Source organism: Oratosquilla oratoria, chromosome 34 (assembly GCF_046742065.1).
Source record: "Oratosquilla oratoria isolate Oo_2021 chromosome 34, ASM4674206v1, whole genome shotgun sequence".
NCBI lineage: Eukaryota > Metazoa > Arthropoda > Malacostraca > Stomatopoda > Squillidae > Oratosquilla > Oratosquilla oratoria.
The window spans coordinates 31,587,217-31,607,819 of record NC_134810.1 but is presented as its reverse complement, the minus strand read 5'-3'; the positions used below and the strand labels follow the sequence as shown (position 1 = coordinate 31,607,819).

Here is a 20,603-nt window from a genome sequence, read left to right as displayed (position 1 = left end):
CCTCACCCCCCGAAACACTCTCCCTTCCAAACCAACACTCCCCTCCAGGGCCACTACAATACATCTTACAACATGGTCCTAACCCCATCCTCACCACCGAACCAAGTCATTCCTCACCCCCCGAAACACTCTCCCTTCCAAACCAACACTCCCCTCCTGCCCCTGACTCTTCACCACACACAGATCACACGCACACGACAGCGAACCCTTCTCCTTCTCCCACCCCCCAACCACATCCTTCTACAACTGTTCCCGGCACCCCGCAAGATCCTCCCCCCCCTCCGCCCCCACTCTACCATGCAATGCAACAATTCTCGCCCAACCTTATGTCTCCACAGCTCCATACTCAACCGACCCCACCTCGCCAGGCATCTGACTTCGACCACACCACCCTGCATTCGAGCCCCCCTCCATCAAGGCCCTCCTCGCCAGACATGCCCCCTGATGGAATGACCACACGTTTTGGGCGAGTGATACGAAGGCCACACCGATTCAACCACGTCGCGCGCGTCGCTCCCTATCTCCCTCGACGCCCGCTCTCGAAGAGAGGGGGAGTGGTGTAGTGACGCAGCCACAGGCGGTCACACACTTCCCATAGTTGGCAAGAGGTGAATATGAGCTAGCCAATCAGGAGCCAGCAAATGGTTCTCGAGCGGCTAGCGACCTCTCTTGCCAACTACGCTGAGCCGCGAGCGACCCTTAAATAGGGCAGCGGCGGCTAGTCAGGAGAGAATGGTAATAGCCACGGCAGCAGCAACAACATCTCGTCCAGTCTTGTAGCAGTTCCATCGAGCCTCGCCGTCATCAGCCGCCACCGCCTCTGACGTTAGGCTCACCGTCCAGCTACGACTGATCAGATCCACTAACCAGTGGCTATTACTTGTGGTTTTACCAAAGAGATTAGAATAAGAGACCAAAGTGAATTTCATTTTCCCTGGCTTGTTCGAACCAAACCACAACAACACTTCGAGCCAGGGTAAACAACCTTCCACAAGTACTCTTTCTGGATACTGGCTCTCCCGTAAACGTCATGTCAAAGCTTGCCTTTGACCAACTTGGATTCAAACATCGTAGGATAACAGTTCTAGAACCCACGGATATCACGTTACACAACGTCGATGGAGTTCCCTTTCCCATCACTGGCAAGATAGAACTAGACATCTCCCTGCATGCAAACTGTCCTCCCATTACCACGACAGTATACGTAGCTGAAGTAGTTTTTCCTGCAGACATTCTTATAGGATTGACATGGATGCAAGATAATCGCATAACCATTTACCCTGCTCAACACGGCATTGGTTACCATAACCACTTCATACCTGCTCTGATCGCAGACGACACGCATGCGCACACATCAAACACGTATGTCAAAAACATCCACGTGGCCGAGCAACAGCATGAAACGACAGCTAAACAAAACACTAACGAGACAGAAAAGGTGACACTTGTAACAGACACGCCCACCCCATCCGCTCACCCTCGTAACTCACAACACAAACGAAATAGGCGTAAACTGTCAGCGCGCATGTCAAAATCAGCTCGTACAAAAAAAAAAAAAAAAAAAAAAAAGTCTTCACAGACATCTCTGAGCTCTCACCACAATACACTACGGTCTCACAGATCTCTCTCACGAATTCTCACGCGGTTGTCATCTCTTAGAAAACACACTATCCACGCGAGTACACAAAACTCAAAGTGCGTATTTTCAAAGCTCCCGACTCAGATGTTCTTTGCATCGTGAGCTCAATAAACTCACTATTCCTGAACGATATCCGATCCCTCACCTGCAGGACACACTCTACTCCATAGGTGAACACAACACTGTTTTCTCAACTCTCGACCTTATGTCAGGGTATTTCCAAATACCTCTTGATGATGAATCAAAACACCTAACACCATTTAGTACCAACACGGGCCATTACCATTTCAAAAGGTTGGCCATGGGACTCGTCTCTGCTCCCTCTGTATTCACCAGACTTATGTATAAAGTCCTAGAAGGTCTCATAGGAAAGACTGTGTTCATCTATCTAGATGACATAATCATTGCCTCAAGGTCTCTCACAGAACACCTTTCCACACTTCAAACGGTCCTCTCAAGTTTAGCCGCAGCAGGACTCAAACTCAAGCTCAAATAATGTTCCTTCCTCAAAAAGGAGATACGTTTCCTAGGACACGTCATAAACTCTCAAGGTGTCATCACCTCTCAGGACAAGATTAAGGCTGTGCTAGATTTTCCAACCCCTACCTCTACCGAACATGTAAAATAATTTCTAGGTTTGTCAGGTTTCTACAGACGTTTCATGGCAGCTCCATTAACAGCCCTTCTCAAAAAGGATACTCCCTTTAACTGGACGGCTGAACACAATACCGCCTTCCACAAGCTCAAACACTCACAACAGCCCCTGTTCTGGCATTTCCAAACTTCTCAAAACCCTTCACACTATGTACAGATGCTTCATACAAAGGCCTTGGCGCAGTTCTAATGCAAGAAAATTACTCCAAACTTAGACCTATAGCATACGCCAGCCGCGCGTTAAACAAGCACGAACAAAACTACTCTGTCACGGAAATCGAAGCACTTGCAGTCATTTATGCCCTCAAACACTTCAAAGACATCATTCTAGGCTATGAAATACATGTACACACAGATCATCAACCCATTCTCCACCTCTTCAAAGGCAAGAACCTAACTGGAAAACTAGCCAGATGGTTCCTCACTATTCAGGAATTTATGCCTACCTTCTACTACGTCCAGGGCCGTGCAAACTCTGTCGCCGACGCCCTCAGTAGGAACGTAGCAACAATACGTCAAACGCTAGAGCCACTTGACATTACGCGAGAACGCATCATTGCCGCTCAAGCAACAGACCCCCTATGGAAAAGAATCATTCACTATCTCAAGTCAGGTGACACCACAAACACAGACGATTTTCCTCCCAACATAGAAAATTACTCGATCATAGACCAGGTTCTCTACCACACCACACTACTCACAAACAAAAACGAACCAAACCGCACAGTTACACAACTAGTAGTCGCCACAAGTCTTGTTCCGGAAGTTCTCAAAATACTACATGATTCTCCTCTAGCAGCACACTGCGGAAAAGACAAGTGTCTCTTCCAAGCAAGGTTAAAGTATTTCTGGCCCATCATGTGCAAAGACATACATACATACATACATACATAGACGCATGCCACTCATGTATAACTCATAAAGGTCACATTAGCGGTCAGGTACCAATACACAATTACCCAACACCTTCCAGACCTTTTGAGACCATTGCCATTGACTTACTAAAACTACCACTCACCTCAAACGGAAACCAGTACCTTTTCGTATGCATCGACCATTTCTCTCGGTTCTGCATCCTCTCTCCTTTAGCAGACAAGACAGCAAAAAGTGTAGCTCAGACAATTATCAACAACGTCATCTGCCCATACACCACACCAAAAACACTCATCTCAGACAACGGCACTGAATTCAATAACGACATTCTCACCAATATCTGCCAACAGTTCAACATTACCAAATGTAACACCACACCTTATCACCCTAGCTCAAATGGACTCGTTGAACGGCAAAATCGGAAAATACTCAACATTCTAAGACACCTTGCCACAGACATACACGCATCTTGGGACGAACACATACCCATGATACAAGCCTGCATCAACAGCGCAATCAATAGATCAATCTCGGAATCTCCCCATTTTGTTTTGTTCGGGTCTGATAAGAAACTGCCGTACGACCTACTCACGTCAGAACCACCCCCCCGTGTATGATTTCAACAATTATGTCAACATTACGCTGAATAATTTCAACACCCTTTTCAGCAGAGTACATGAGTCACTGACTCTTTCAAAAGCAGATATGATTAGGTTGAAGAGCGCTCACTCTAGAGATTGTAAAGTTTCTGTAGGTGACATTATATACAACACCAACCACCAACCCACATCAAAACTTGCACCCAAATTCCATGGTCCATTCCGGGTCACCGACATACTTCCGCACAATAAGATAAAAGCTCTCAACTTACGAGAACTCACAGAGGCTATCCTATATTTGGATAATATAAAACTAGTTCCCAGAGGTCTCGATATGGAGGACATTCCCTCCCCGCCCATCCAACAACCAACACACACGACCGAGGCCCTACACTAGAACACCTCAACCACTCAACCGATCCCTACACCTCGTTATAGCCTCAGGAATAGATTGGTATAAGTCACTCATTAGTCCCAAAACAAAGCAAGGTATCTATTTCAACAAATGATTATATATCATTCATGCTCATCACATCAGTTCATGACCAGTATTTCACTCCTACCTGTGTAGATCACCTTTGCCATTCAAGGAAGGTTAACCCCTTCACCTAGGCACATCTCTCTTATCTTATCCCTAAACAGTTCGTATGCCAAAGCCTATGTGGACCTCCAAGCTCAAGAAGTTGTCGCGAGGACGGACAACAGGTAGCGTATACCGAGCAATATGTTGCACACCCTAGAAGGCATATCTACGACTAATCTCCTAGATTTCTTCTACCACCTCTACACATACTAGCCAGCATGCAGAAATGCACGCCGGTGCACACGAGGAGTGAGATGGCACTCCAACCTCGTCCCCATAGAAAAGGTTGTCCCGCGGTCACTTTTGCGGTCAAGACCGTAGGCCTCGTCGAATCTCCAACGGGCACTTCTGCGCCCGAGTGCCAATACGTGACAGCCAGGGAAAATTGCCACGAAGGATATATATTAATTGTTTTATGTATGTTTCCCCCCGGAAAACTTTGACACATTGTAGAATTGTTTCACCACCTGTACTTTCACCTTTTCCTCACATGTAGCTAATTTCAAGATTGTAAATATCCGTTATTGCTGGAAAAACAGCACCTATGCTTCTAAATGTTCTCGTCAGCAACCTAGCCGGAACCCTGTATATAAGCACCTGTTTTTCACAAAATAAAGAGAAGACCAGAGGCTGAGAGCTGAGGGCTCCATGTGTTTTACTTCCGACCTCCAACGCCGCTCAAGCTTTACCACGCTACCAAACCACGTGTTACCACTTGTCGAACCCTCATCTATGTTGGACCTATTATCAAGACCAACACTCCTACCTGGAATCCCCAATCCACTCACCAAGCCAACTCTGCTCTGATGTCACTACTTAATTTATCCAATAATTTTGACCATTACAAATAAGTGCCACCCCTTAAGGGCGTGACTTTTCTTCCATGTACCAATAATTTTTCTCCACTCTTTTCTCCAATCAGAAAGACTGTTACACTGTCTCAAGCAATACTGTTTATGCAAGCAATCTTGGCCACGAAGCAGAATGGCTCAGTGTTTACAAACTTTAGACGGTGAGCGAGATTATGCAACTCTGCAACTCCCTCATGGCTATTGTTTTCAAAACATCTAACTCGTAAAAATTAATTTCTCGCCACTTACCCCTCTATCTATCTATCTTGTCTACCTTCATCTACCAGCCTCTTACACCCAGTGTCCAGTGATAATTATAGAAATGTAAAGCCATGGGTGGTGATGACTCACCACTCCAAGTCAAGAGGACTGGGCTGGCTAGGAAAATTTCTAAGAGGACTCAAATGGTGCTTCAGCGACAGGTGGAAGTTGAACCTAGAATCACAGCAAAGGCATTGAAAGAAAAGAACCCATGACTCCTGCAACAAGTGTCTGTTAGGACTATCCAATGCCACCTCAGGGATGTCCTTGGCTATAAGCATTGGGTGCCATAATATAAACCCATTCTAATGAAGAGACAGAAGCAAAAACATGTGCAATTTTATAAAAGATATCTGAAGTGGGACAGTAAGAAGTGAAAGAAGGCATTGTGGAGTGACGAGACTATGTTTATCATTACTGGGAACAGAGGAGGCAAGGTGTGGTTATGACCAGGTAAGGACCCATACCACCCGAAGCACACACATGGGACAGCCAAGTACCCTGATAGCACCATGGTATGGAGTGCCCTCAGGTACAGTGCAAAATTAATCAAGGATTGGTTTAAGTTTGTGTGAGTAGACTACATGAAGGACTGCCCTGGGGACTATGCGATGGCTCTGAGGACATAACACCGCAACTCTGCCAAAGCTTGTAAAGGAGATTCAGGACACCTGGGAAAACTTGGAACCCACATGTTCCAAAGACTTTTTTAATTCGTTCCTTGATGCCTGGAGAGCTGTCTGAAAAGGAGAAGACTCCCCATAAAGTATTAGAAGCTGATAAATTCCCCCAAATATTTTTGCTAATGATCTTTTTTGAGTGTTGCAGGAGAAAAAGGCACTATACCAATACCTTTGGTGCCAACTGTGTACACACAAATAATCTTATTAGCAGGTTAGAGCATTGCTATTTGTGGCAGAGGTTAGGAATGATGACATTAAAAATCTGGCCTAGGGAGTTTATAGTTAAGGTTTTCTACAATAAGTTCTCCACTTCAAAAAATCCTCTGGAAGGAGGCATTGTCCTAGACTCCTCTGAAAATGAGAATTCATGACATTAAATAAAATTGTAGCATCCTCAAATTTCACTGATTAACCTTTAGCCCTACAGCAGTCCCATAGACCTTTCTTGGAAGAAATATTGAACTATTGTGTGTTATATAAGAGTAGGCCTGTTTTAGTGTCATCAGTTAACAATAGAATTCACTAGATGTCAGTTCTCCATGTGTTAAAAGATGGAAGAAATAAGCTAAGATGATAGAGACCTTGGAACCATTCTGGAGACTGTGCATCAGCACTGTGGGACTGCATATTTAGATTGAGGTGATGTTGATGGGTTTTTGAATACAGGTAGCAGGGAGATATTTTCTGACGTTTGTCTTGCAGGGCTCAGATATCCATTATTTCTCCTTTGTCAGAAGTATTGTTATACAACAATTAAAGTTTTTAACAAAGGGATGTTTCCAATTTAAATAATACTACACTGTTTTGTTGCAGGGTGCTTTACTAATTTTATTTCTTTGAAATACATCTTAAAGGTTTGGTGTTTTGACTAGAATATTTGATATGGCAGTTATAGACTGCTGACACTAAGGTTGTGTGTCTTGGGACGGAACTTTAGTTTAAAAAAAAAAAAAAAAAAAAAATATTTGTACTAAATTAGCCCGAATTACACCACAAGTGAAGGATACCAGTTTCTAGTAGCATCAGAATTACCTTTGCTCATTAATCCTTACAATTTAGTGAAGAGACCTTTGCAGACTTTATTATGGTTAATACTAATTTAGTCAATGGAAATGACAAACACAGAATTGAATGGATCTACATGAATTGAAGCCCAGTTTTGTTCTGTGTTTGCCTCCACCAACCTAATAAAATTCTTACAGTTAACAAAAATGGTGTTATGTCAACTTCTTTAGTAAAACTAGGGCCATATTTATCAGCCAAATTGTAAATCTGTGCATAACATTTTCTGTGTTATAAACTTTAACTCTACCTGGATGCAAATCTTAATACTAACAGTCACCAATTTGTGTGGATGCTTTGCATTTAAATTGCATGTATGATTAGTGACCAACAAAAAAATGGTACCTGAAATTATTATATCCAAAGTTTTCATATGTTGTACAGAACATTCTGTTCAAAATATCAGTAAATATTTTTTTCTTAATCCTACACAATACCACAACCATTTGTCATTACTTAAACTGTTCTGTTTAAATATTTAATTTATCATTTAGAATGAAAAAATAAAGCAAGTACTCTTACCAAAATTAATGAAAAATACTTATGTGGTTATTGAATTTTCTTAATGGTTTTATTTGTCTGATTGCAGTTGTTATGAATGAACATGACTAATGCATGCTCTAACAAAAGAATAGTAATTATAGTAATTTGTGATGTATACTGTAGTCCTTTCCTTTATTTTTTTATAATGAAACATCTGGCAAACAAAATGGAATTCAGTTGCAATATGTGATTTATTCCCTTAACTAATCCATGACACAACTCACTTCTAATGTTCATATTTGTAAAATTGATTTAAAATGAACTGGCATCTCAAATAGGGGGGTTAGGTTTTCCCTACCTGCTGTGAAAATTGTTTCAAGATTTTACCCTCTGTCCCATGTCCTACCTAAGAAGAGGATTCAAAAACAGGCTAAAGGAGAACTAACTGCTGCCTCACCACCTCTGGGTTAGACTCCCATCTGGGAGTTAATGCTAAGAGTGTTGAAGCAACTAAGACTGACAGTACATTCAGTCACAACAGTCATTCTTGCAACAAATAACCAGAAATTATCTGGCAGTGGTGCATGACATTGGGGATAGGAGATAGAGTCTGGAATCCCCAAGTCAAAACCTACATAACAGGCAGTGTAGACCAAATGAGTGCCCTGTGGTTGGACTAAGGAGCAAAACAGCTCAGCAGCAGCTACATGATTGAGCAATCCTATTCAGGATCTGCACTACTCACCTCACATGGAAAAGGTGCCCTAAACATAGCCTCCCTTAAACCCTGGTAGAAAAGCTGCGGCCAGCAAGGTCAATAACAAGTAGATGATGAATTTGAACCCCCTGTGATATGTGTATCCAAGGACAAACCTTAATAACAAAACTAGAACTAAGAGCTCTATATGACAAAGTTACAGCCTTAGAAATCTTTATTCTCTATGCAAGAGGCTTCTTTCCCCTTAAAAGGTAGGTGTAAGAGGCTGGTAAAGAAATAGGTAGAAAGTGGGGTAGATGGTGACAGTTGCATTTTATGGGTTATGAAATTATAAACACAGCTAAAGGTGAGCAAGTTGCATAAGTTCACCTGCTTTGTGTTTATAAGCAATGGCCAGGAGCCTAAATGAATTACTGACTTGTAGTATTTGTAACCTAAGTGAGTTATGCAGAGATTCAAGATTGTTTAAGTAAACAATATTGCATGTAGACTTGTAACAATGAATCTGATTGGAGAAAGGGTGGAGAAAGTTTATTTGGTTCATGATTGTAAGATTGCCCTTTCAGGAGTATCTTAAATACATAGTTAAGATCATTGGACTAAAGAAATCACTATGTCACTGCAAAACTTACTTAGGACCTAAAATGCATGTTCTTGACAGGAGTCCATTGTTGTACCTAAGAGAACCAAGTTTTAGTAGAATTCATGAAGAAAATCAAGGAAAAACAAGCTCCTTTTAATTCTCTCTCCTATACATACAATAATATAGGTACGCGTGAAAACAAGCGCGGCGCTACGATCACGCTGCTACTGTTTACAATGCGACCCATTGGATTTTGTTTGGCTTAGTTTGAATGCTTTGAGCGTTCAGTGTATGCGCAGGATATTCAAATTATCTTGTTGTTGTGCAAGTGTATGCCCGATTCTTCAAAAGCAAATAAATATTCACCGATTCAAACGCAAATTTGGTTATCAACCTCGGCAAATTAGTTTTCCGAGTGAAAATATTAAGGTAAGACATCAATAACATAATATTTTAATGTAATAACATTGTTTTTTAACCTATTTTCTCCTGTATATGAGCAGCTCAAGATCGTTGGGTAATATACACTTGGTGATTTTTTTACCCAAAAATCTTCACATGCCAAGTTGCATGTGCGCTGAATGGCCTACTGGCTCTGCCGTTTGGCCTTCAAGCCAAAAATTCCATAAATCAACCAATCAACCAAGTTGCATGTCAATTGGGCCAGTGGTTTGGATTTTATTATTTCTAAATTGAAAACAGTTGCCATGACATGATAGGTGTTAGTAAGAATGGTATAAGAAGAAGGTCCTGCAATGTTAATGCTCAGATGATTTATTGACCCATAAATTTTATGGGTAAATAAATCGCCTGAGCATGTCCTTAACATTGCAGGACCTTCTTCTTATACCATTCTTACTAACAACTATCATGTTGCCATGGCAACTGTTGTCAAGTTAGAAATAATCAATAATATCCAAACCACTGGCCCAATTGACATGCAACTAGGCATGTGAAGGTTTTTGGGTCAACAAATCACCAAGTGTATAATACCCAACGATCTTGAGCTGCTCATAACCGGGAGAAAATAGGTTAAATAAAAAATTTCTTACATTATAATAATATTATATTGATGCCTTACCTTAATATTTTTACTCAGAAAACTAATTTGCCGAGGTTGATAACCAAATTTGCGTTTGGATCGGTGAATATTTGTTTGCTTTTGAAGAATCGGGCTTTATGATAAAACCTTCACATGCTAAGTTGCATGTCAATTGGGCCAGCGGTTTGGATTTTATTGATTATTTCTAAATTGACAAGTTACCATGGCAACATGATAGGTGTTAGTAAGAATGGTATAAGAAGAAGGCCCTGCAATGTTATTGACATGCTCAGGTGATTTATTGACCCATAAAACCTTCACATGCCAAGTTGCATGTCAATTGGGCCATCGGTTTGGATTTTATTGCTTATTTCTAAATTGACAACAGTTGCCATGGCAACATGATAGGTGTTAGTAAGAATGGTATAAGAAGAAGGTCCTGCAATGTTATTGACATGCTCAGGTGATTTGTTGACCCATAAAATCTTCACATGCCAAGTTGCATGTCAATTGGGCCAGCGGTTTGGATTTTATTGATTATTTCTAAATTGACAACAGTTGCCATGGCAACATGATAGGTGTTAGTAAGAATGGTACAAGAAGAAGGTCCTGCAATGTTATTGACATGCTCAGATGATTTGTTAACCCATAAAACCTTCACATACCAAGTTGCATGTCAATTGGGCCAGCGGTTTGGATTTTATAGATTATTTCTAAATTGACAACAGTTGCCATGGCAACATGATAGGTGTTAGTAAGAATGGTATAAGAAGAAGGTCCTGCAATGTTAATGACATGCTCAGGTGATTTGTTGACCCATAAAACCTTCACATGCCAAGTTGCATGTCAATTAGGCCAGCGGTTTGGATTTTATTGATTATTTTCTAAATTGACAACAGTTGCCATGGCAACATGATAGGTGTTAATAAGAATGTTATAAGAAGAAGGTCCTGCAATGTTAATGACATGCTCAGGTGATTTGTTAACCCATAAAACCTTCACATGCCAAGTTGCATGTTAATTGGGCCAGTGGTTTGGATTTTATAGATTATTTCTAAATTGACAACAGTTGCCATGGCAACATGATAGGTGTTAGTAAGAATGGTATAAGAAGAAGGCCCTGCAAGGTGATTTGTTGACCCATAAAACCTTCACATGCCAAGTTGCATGTCAATTGGGCCAGGGGTTTGTATTTTATGGATTATTTCTTAATTGGCAACAGTTGCCATGGCAACATGATAGGTGTTAGTAAGAATAGTATAAGAAGGTCCTGCAATGCTGTTGACATGCTCCGTTGATTTATTGGCCCATAAAACCTTCACATGCCAAATTGCATGTCAATTGGGTCAGTGGTTTGGATTTTATTGATGATAATCTGAAAATTGACTTCATGGTTGCCATGAAAAGGAAAATATGGTATGATGGAGATGTCTCACATTGTTTTTGACATGCTCATGTGATTTGTTGGTCCTTAAAACCTAAGTGTTCCGAATTTTAATAAAATTGGACCAGTGGTAAAGAAATATACATTAACTCTAAGTTAATGTATATTTCTTTACCGAAATCTTTACAAATTACCACCCTTAATTCTAACATTTTGTTATGGTAAAGTCTAGCCAAAAATGCGGGCTAAAAAAATAACTTAAAAAATTGTATCTCACTTATTTTTCAAGCTATTTAAAAAATGTAAAAAGCATTTTGTTTCTAATAAAGTTGTCTTTCATATGCAACAATAACTTAAGGGTTAAATTTTTTTGAAAATTTTGTGCCCGTACCTAAATAATACTGAAAAAAACTAGGTGAAGTGTTATATCTTATACCAAATTGAACAAACTGTCTAGAACTTGACTAAGTTGGAAGATCAGAGGCACAGGGCCTACTGACTAAAACTGTGAGTGATAGGGAGCATGGAAATGGATGAAAGTAGGTAACCAGCCAAGACATGCATCCACCCTAACCCATCCTACTCCTATCCATCACCTATTTACTTCCCTTTTATCTTAACTCCTTGTAGACAATAATCATTCCTGTCCCCTACCTATTGACTGGGTCAGAAGTAATGCAGAGAGATGTAGCATATCCATAGCAGGACCAGCTGCTTCATTTATATAACAATCCTCCTTGTCCCCTCATATGAAAACAGAAAACACAAGAAGAAATCCCTTTGGGCCACATCAAGGCATAAGAGGATCTGTGAGGAAACCCTCATCCAGAACCCTAAAAACTAGGTCAGTACAAAATATGATGGATATAAGGACTCATACTTTGGAGTAAAATTATGTTCCTATCCTTTTCATATGTTGTGTGGATAGTATTTTACCTAGTTGTATTATACGGGAAGGGGAGCTATGCTCATGGTGACCTATTTTTGTATCTCACATGATCAAGTTTGTTCTTAAATTCTTGTATTGTGTTTGCACACACTATTTCTTCATCCAATTTGTTCCATATATCTATCATGAAGCCAATATGTTGTTTGGGTATAACATTTTGGGTACAACCTTTCAATACTGTTAGTTCCTGATTATAGAGAACCAAGCTGTGGGTGTATTGTTGGGCAAGGTGCATATGAACTAATTGTAAATCATGCTGAAATTCTTTTTTTGTTGAGTGAAGTCTCTATTTAATTTTTTTTTTTTTTTTTTTACATGCACATACCAAAGGCTTTCCCCCTTACAAGGGAGGTACCGCAAAAATAAAGGGATAAAAACCACTCCCACCCATTCCATCTCCACATACTCCACCCCCATCCATCCCCTTCCCTTCCACTTATCTTGGCTCCTCCTGGATGACAGGTAATCCCTGCATCTCGCTCACTGCCCTGGGTCAGAAACAGTGTTACAAGACACAGCACATCCACAGCAAGGTCGCTTCATTAAATTGGTGACCCCCCTCTCCATCCCCTCATGCAAAAATAGAGAAGATGGGGAGAAAGCCCTTTGGGCTGCGTCAAATTATTTTTTATACCCACTCCCTCACCCTTCCCCCATCTCCCACCCACTCCCTCTTAATCAAATGAGAGAGGAAGGAAAGTTCAAATTCACAACACAGTAACCCTCCTTCCTCTCCTCTACTCCAGGTTACTGTTGTTCTTTCATTCTGTATCTGGGCTCCTGCACACATGAAATTTCACTAATGATTTTGTTATGTAACCATAATTTAAGGATTTTAATAGTTTATATGAATTTGACACAAACACACAATCAAACAGCAGCTTAGCAAATAGTAAAGTAAGAAGATAAATAACAACAAACACATTGTAACATTATGATGGCAAGTCTATTCTAACCATGTGTCCAATGGTGTAGACTAGTGAAATGAGCATAAAGTAACCAAGAAATTCAAAAAGTTCCATGAAAAATATCTATTCTTCAATGTTATTTTTGGGAATGTTGCAAATTTTCCATAAGAATCAATATACAATAGTTGACATAATACTAAAATATTTGTGCTTCCTTATGTGCTTTAATTTAATTTATATAAATTAAAAATCTTAACTGATTTGCTACTGAAAATTATAACCCATGTTGGGCACCCCTCCACACCAGGATGTAATAAATTTCAGGACATCCTGACATTCAGGAGAATTGGTCATCTTGGTGGCCATGATGACTTTGTTCCAATCTTCTTTATTGGCTACTTGACCATGTTTAAGGTCAAGTCGGCTGCGAAGAACTGGGTAGCCAGTGATTACACATGGTGGATAGTGTGTTCCATCACTGCCTACTAATGATGCTTCATACACCATTCTTTCGTCTAATGGTAACACCTGTAGGGAGAATAAGTTAGAATAAAAGTATTACATATTTGAAAATCATGTGAAAACAGATGAATTCTGGCTATCATTGCAAAGGAAAAAAGACATAATATACAGTGAACTCTTAGTACAATAAAACCTGAGGAATGGATGAAGAGGTTGTCAAAGTTGAAAGTTTATTACAACAGATTATTATGGCATGTGTCCTTTTCTTATTTCCACACAAACCCAAGTATATTATCCAGTATACTATGATAGACAATACATACTGGCAAAACACTGATGTGACTATACCTTTATTCATCATCAGAAAAAAAAAATTATATGGTTCATTGGCAAATTGGGTTACATTTTGTAAGCTTATTTATCTCTCTCTCTCCCTCTCTCTTTTTTTCCCAGGGTGGCTCCCTCCAGTGGGCAGTTGGAGTTGTATTTTTTTCTGTAGCTTCTTGAAAGAAATCTGTTATTTTTCCTTTTCTCTATCAATGCACAGAAATTGATCTATGGCAAAGGTCTTCAAGTTGCCAGTTTCCTTTTTTGTAGATTATAAAGGATTACAAAGGAGGAGCATGCCAACAGGAGACCTTTTGGTCCATAACTAGGTTGGATGCAAAAAAAAAAAAAATGATAATAATAAATAAAATTTATAATATAAATAATAATAAATCAAATAAATAGGTAAAGTTAGATAATAAACAAACAGGTAACCAATGAAAAATAATAATAAATTGACAAATAATAATAAATTATAATCAAGCAAATAATAAACTGACAATAACAAACAATATAAAATGGCATTACAGCATGTTGCTTAGGTATATATCTAAATGAATCTTAAAGCTTTGAACTGAACTACATTGCACTGCCTCTGCAGAAAGTTTATTCCATTCATTAACTACATGGTTGAAGTTGATTCTACCTACTTCCAAAATAAATCTATTTCTTGACAGTTTGAGACCATTATTTCTTGTCAGATTCTGTGTGAATATTTTGTCAATTTTGATGTCAATTCCCTTAAAATCTTAAAGACCTGTATCAAGTCACCTCCGAGTCTACGCTTTTTTAGGGAAAACAGATTCATATGTTTTAGTTAATTTTCATATTATTTTTGCTATTTGGAATCTGTTTTGTGGCTCACCATTGTACTTTTTCCAATCTATTGATGTCTTTAATGAGATTCAGTGACCATACAAAAACATCATATTCCAAATGTGGACAAACTAACGATTTATATAGCTTGTTAATGAGAGATGGACTTTTGAAGTCAAAAGATCATAAAATCAGTCCTAGAATCTTATTTGCTTTCTCAGAAGCTGAAATACACTGCTTAGATGATTTGAGATTGTTATTGATAATTATGCCAAGATCTTTTTCATTATCCACTTTTGTTAATGAATTTCCAAGTAACTTGTAATCGCACTTACTGTTATTTTTACCTACATGTATAACTTTGCATTTACAGTAGGCCCTCAACATACATGTGCACATACATAACAACAATGTTTACTTAACAATAGGGTTTTGTTTACCTAACAATGTCTCCTTCATCAAATAAACCTAATAACTCATAAAACCCCAAAAACAGTATGAAATATTGCACATGTTATGGCTTAATAACATAATAAATACAGGTAGAAAAAACAAAACACCACTCGCATAAGTTTCAGCACACCATTACTTGTGATGATGATGATGATAGCCATGCAATTACTGATGATGAATAACTGGATGAGATGATGTGGAGTGTAACTGCATGACATGAGGAGTCTAGTGCCTGGGTTGAGGTTCAGGTGGGACAATAGGGGCAGCAGCAGGCTTCCTTGTGAAATAAATTGTGATTGGCAGCTGACACCGTTTCCTCTTCATGTCATCAAAAAGAGTCTTGTAAGGAACAATGCTCTTATAAATATTGCTCATCACCTTCAATGCTTTCACCATTGATAGATCTATGTCATACAATAATTGTTTGAGTTGTGTTGTCATCCACAATGCTTCCCCCAGCTTTTCAAGGGTGAGAGCTTGAGGATGATCAGCCTCAGCAACACTATCTTCCTCTCCATCCTCACTGTCTGACTGCACAATCTCTTAACAGTTGATCATCATTTAAGGCCATGGCATGTTCTTCAACCAGTTCCCTCACCTCATGCTCCTGCATGTCCTTGAACCCTTCACCACCAACTAGCCTAGCTAGCTCCACTGTCTTCTTCACTGCATCATTAACCTCCACCTGAGGACCAAAGCCTGTATTTACCTAGTTGTATTTTACGGGACGAGAGCTATGCTCATAGTGACCCATTTTTGTATCTCTCTGCATCCAGTTTATTCTTAAAATCTTGTATAGTTTTGGCACTCACTGTTTCTCCATTTAGTTTGTTCCAGACATCAATCACTCTATGTGGGAAGCTATTCTTTTTCAAATCTCTTCTGTAACTGTCCTTCTTTAGCTTCTTTTTGTGTCCTCTTGTTTCTCTTCTGTCCCATTTTAATAAGTCATCTCTATCAAGAATTTCCATCCCTTTCATAATTCTGTAAATGGTCAACAAATCACCTCTTTCTCTTCTCTGTTCCAGTGTTGATAGATGTAATTTCTCCAATCTTTGTTTGTATGTCAAATTTGATAGTGTAGGTGCCATTTTTGTTGCTGCTCTTTGAATTCTTTCTAATTTTCTTATGTTCTTTTTTGTGCTAGGTGCCCATAGTGTTGCAGCATACTCTAGTTTAGGTCTTATTAGTGTAACCACTATTTTCTTTACCATTTCTTCATCCATGTAGTCAAAGGCCACTTTCATTGATTTTATTAAGTTAAAATTATCTCCAAATAATTTATTGACATGTTTATCAGGTGTCAAGTCACTTGAGATAATCACTCCCAGGTCCCTTTCTGAATTTACTTTTTTGACTTCCTTGTTTCCAATTTTATATTGACCTGATATTCTATTTTTGCTTTTTCCAAATTCCATTATGCTACATTTCTTAATGTTAAAGTTCATTTCACATCTCTGACTCCATTCCCATATTTTGTTCAGGTCTTCTTGTAGCAATCTGCAATCTTCTGTGCTTACTCTCTTGAGTAATTTAGCATCATCACCAAAGAAGTTCATGTAACACTTCACTCCCTCATCCATATCATTTATACATTTATATATATGGCAAGCATTAAAGGAGCCAATACAGAGCCTTGCAGGACACCACTTATCACTTCTTCCCAGTTCGAATTTTTGTCTCTAAGTACCACTCTCATTTTTCTCCCACTTAAGAAATCCTTCATCCATTCCAGTAGCTTACCTTGTATTCCTCCTATTATTTCAACTTTTCTTATCAACTTTTTATGTGGTACTTTGTCAAAAGCCTTCTGCAAGTCCAAGAAGGCACAATCTGCCCAGCCATCTCTTTCTTGTATTATCTCAATTAATCTCAAGTAAAAGCCCACACACACTCCGGCCACAGGGCCCTCCAACAACCAATGACTGTCTAAGGGCACAAATCCTTAACCTCTTCACTCCAGGGCACATCGCACATCTGGCAGCGTTAGCTGCCCAACGTGCAATGTTGCGTCATAATAATCGCATTATAAAAAATAAAGTCAGTGCTCAATCGTTCATTCTCTTTCACCTGTGTATTTTTATAACCATAGAAAACTGATGAAGCCAGTTTAGAGAGAATGAAAACTACGTAGGTAAGACTACAATAAATATAATCAAGATGGCGACGTCGGCAACATCGAGTACCCACTTGCTCCTCATGCCGCCTACGTAGGTGTCACCGTATGGAAGTGGTTAAGGCACTCCTGCACAATTGAGAGGCAGTCAGCAATAATGAATTTTTTCCAATATTGAATGACACTCAAGTCAGGGTTTGCATCCAATGCAGCGTGGAGCCTCTGCATGCATCTGCGTGTGCAATAGGCTTTGAAGGCAGCTATCACACCCTGATCAAGAAGCTGTATGAGGGAGGTTGTGTTTGGTGGCGTAAACACAACCTCAACATCATCGCACATTCCATCAAGTGACACTAGGTGACCTGAAGTATTATCCAGGAGCAAGAGGATTTTGTTTGGGAGGCCCTTCTGATGTAGGTATGCCCGTACCTCCATCAGGAAACTGTGGTGGAACCAATCGATAGCAATGGTGTTGGTTGCCCATGCTTTTACATTATGCATACAGAACACTGGCAGTAAGTTCTTGTTGTGTACCTTAAGTGCTCTGGGGTTAGCAGACTTATAAATAAAGCCTGGCTTGATGAAGTGGCCAGCAGCATTAGCAAAAAGCATCGGTCCTTAGCAGCTTTGAACCCTGGCGCACTCTTCTCTTCTTTGGCGACAATGGTCCTGGCAGGAATCTTCTTCCCAAAGAGGCCTGTTTCACCCATATTCCATAGCTGCTCAGGCCTGTATCCCATATCTTTAATAATTTTCTTCAGAGTGCCAGGGAATGCAGCTGCTGAAATCTTACCTTACCACACATTATCAAATTGTGCAAGGAAAACTGACTCTTGAATCTGTCAAACCATCCTTTACTTGCTAAAAATTCAGACCAGGTGGTACCAGGACAGTCTGGTTCTACACTGGTGCTACACTTGTTACTCTGTCATACAATGCTTTTCCCTTTGCATGAATTGTATTGCTATAAATTGGATTGCCTTTTTTCGTTCTGGTCTGTTATCCACACATATAAAGCAGATTCCATCTTAGATATAGCACTGCTTCTAACCTGTGACACTTGCTCTTGGAAGGAGGAGCAGTAGATGCCAGTGCTGCCCTAATGTTTGCCTCATTTTTCTTTATTGAATGCACTGTGCTCTCATTTACATTAAATGGCTTTCCAACAGCAGAATTGCTCATATTACCTGCCCTACACTTGTCTAGCAACTTCACTTCCAAATTCACCACTTTCTTTATCATTACATCCCATTGTGATATTTTGTCCTTCATTGACATTACATCCTAATGTAATATTTTGTCCTCTACCAACATTATATCCTAATATCATATTTTGTCCTACACTGACGTATTGCTCTACATTATTGCTATGCCCTACTCTGTTATCCCCAATATACTCTTTCTCCTTCCCTTCTACCCCAAAAAAGGAACTAGTTCATTACGAACTCCTGCAATGAGGTTTGTAAGAACATCTTTGCCTCTGCATGTAAGGTGGATCAAGAAAGTGTTATCACAGTTGCATGCACAATTGTGATATCCTCTCATTGATCCCTATGGCTCTACTGTTCCAACATGAGCCAGTGTAGATCCTCAGAAGGATTAGACAGACTATGTGACAAATCCATGTTCTTTCATCTCCTGAAGGAAGACCTTGTAATTCCAAACAAGTTCCTCTGATCTCACCCTATCCCATCATTACTTCCCATGTGAACAATTGTAACCATGTTAGTCTGCCTTTGCTCCATGATGGTCTGGGTACAATTGGCGATCCCATGGCCCAGTTGACATACAAGCTTGCAACATCATTTAGTCTTCCACTGGAGGATGTTGTCATAAAGCAGAGTCCTCTGGAGGCACTATGCCGAAATTAACCTCTTCACTCCGGTTCAAAATCTCGCGGGCAGCATTAGCTGTCAGACGTACGATGTGTCGTAATAATACTCGCATCATAAAATATAGTCACCGCTTATATCGATCGTTCTCTCTTTCACCCGTGAATTTTGATAACCATAGAAAATGTGATGAAGACAGTTTAGAGAGTATGTCATTACGCAGGGGCAACTACAATAAATATAATCAAGACGCCGATATGGCAGCCTCGCGTATCCACTTGCTCCTCATGCCGCCTACGTATGCGGCACCGTATGGAAGGGGTTAAATGTAAACAGAGGCCTCAAAATGCCAAGGATGTTCCAACTGTATAATGAAGACAGTTTTTCTGGTTTTGTAAGTATGAAAGAAGAAATTTTAGTCGAATCTTAGACATGGAAAAGGAGATGAGTAATAATAGAAAATTGTGGGAGAACAAATTCACAGAACTAAGGAAGGAGATTGTAGAGTTAGCAAAAGGCTTATTTCAAGCTAACAGCGAGATATCTGAACTGAAAAAAAATTAATTCTGAACTAAATAATGAGGTAAAGGTATTAAAAAAAAAAAAAATCTAATGGAGGAATGTGAAAATTAAAAAATGAAAATCAATGATACTACCAATGGTAAAAACTTAAAAAAAGAGGTAAATAACAAAATAAAGGCAATGTCTGAAAGAACTGAAGAAAAGTTAGGTGAGGAAAATTTGCAGATTAAGAAATACCTGTAGAATGAAAACAGAGAAAATGAAGAAATTGCTTTTAAAGAAATAGTACAACAACAGATGCAGGAAAATGCAAAGATTACAGTCATTCAAGTAATTAAAGAAAAAGCAAATTGGGTCAGAGATACAGTGGACAGGAAAAAATGTATTGTGATATATGGACTTAAGGAAAAACATGGTCTGGTGAGGTACATACATATACCAAAGGTTTTTTCCCCTTTACACGGGGGTAGCCAAAAAGAAAAAGGCAAAAACCACTCCCACCCATTCTATTTCCTATATATTCCACTCCCCTCCACCCTCTTCCCTCCCTCTATCTTGGCACCTCCTGGATGACGGGTCATCCCTGCATCCTGTCCACTGCCCTGTGTCAGAAGCAGTATTGTAAGACACAGCACATCCACAGCTAGGCTGCTTCATAAATTTGGTGACCCCCTTCTCCATCCCCTCATGCAGAAAAGGAGAAGATGGGGAGAAATCCCTTCGGGCTGCATCAAATTTTTTCTCATACATACTTCCTCACCCCCCACTCCTCCTCATGCATCACAGCATCATCCATACACAAC

At 39.7% G+C, this 20,603-nt stretch overlaps 1 protein-coding gene across 2 annotated transcripts in view; it reads right to left on the bottom strand.

Annotated features, from left to right (window-relative positions):
* Positions 1–6,819: 6,819 nt before the first annotated feature.
* Positions 6,820–20,603, bottom strand: part of Oseg2 (intraflagellar transport protein Oseg2) — a 544,964-nt gene continuing 531,180 nt past the window's right edge. For both annotated transcript variants that reach the window (XM_076173301.1, XM_076173302.1), the window contains one exon: positions 6,820–13,800. In XM_076173301.1, the coding sequence (XP_076029416.1) occupies positions 13,537–13,800 (264 nt within the window). In that variant the 3' untranslated portion in view covers positions 6,820–13,536. The remainder of the gene's footprint in view (positions 13,801–20,603) is intronic.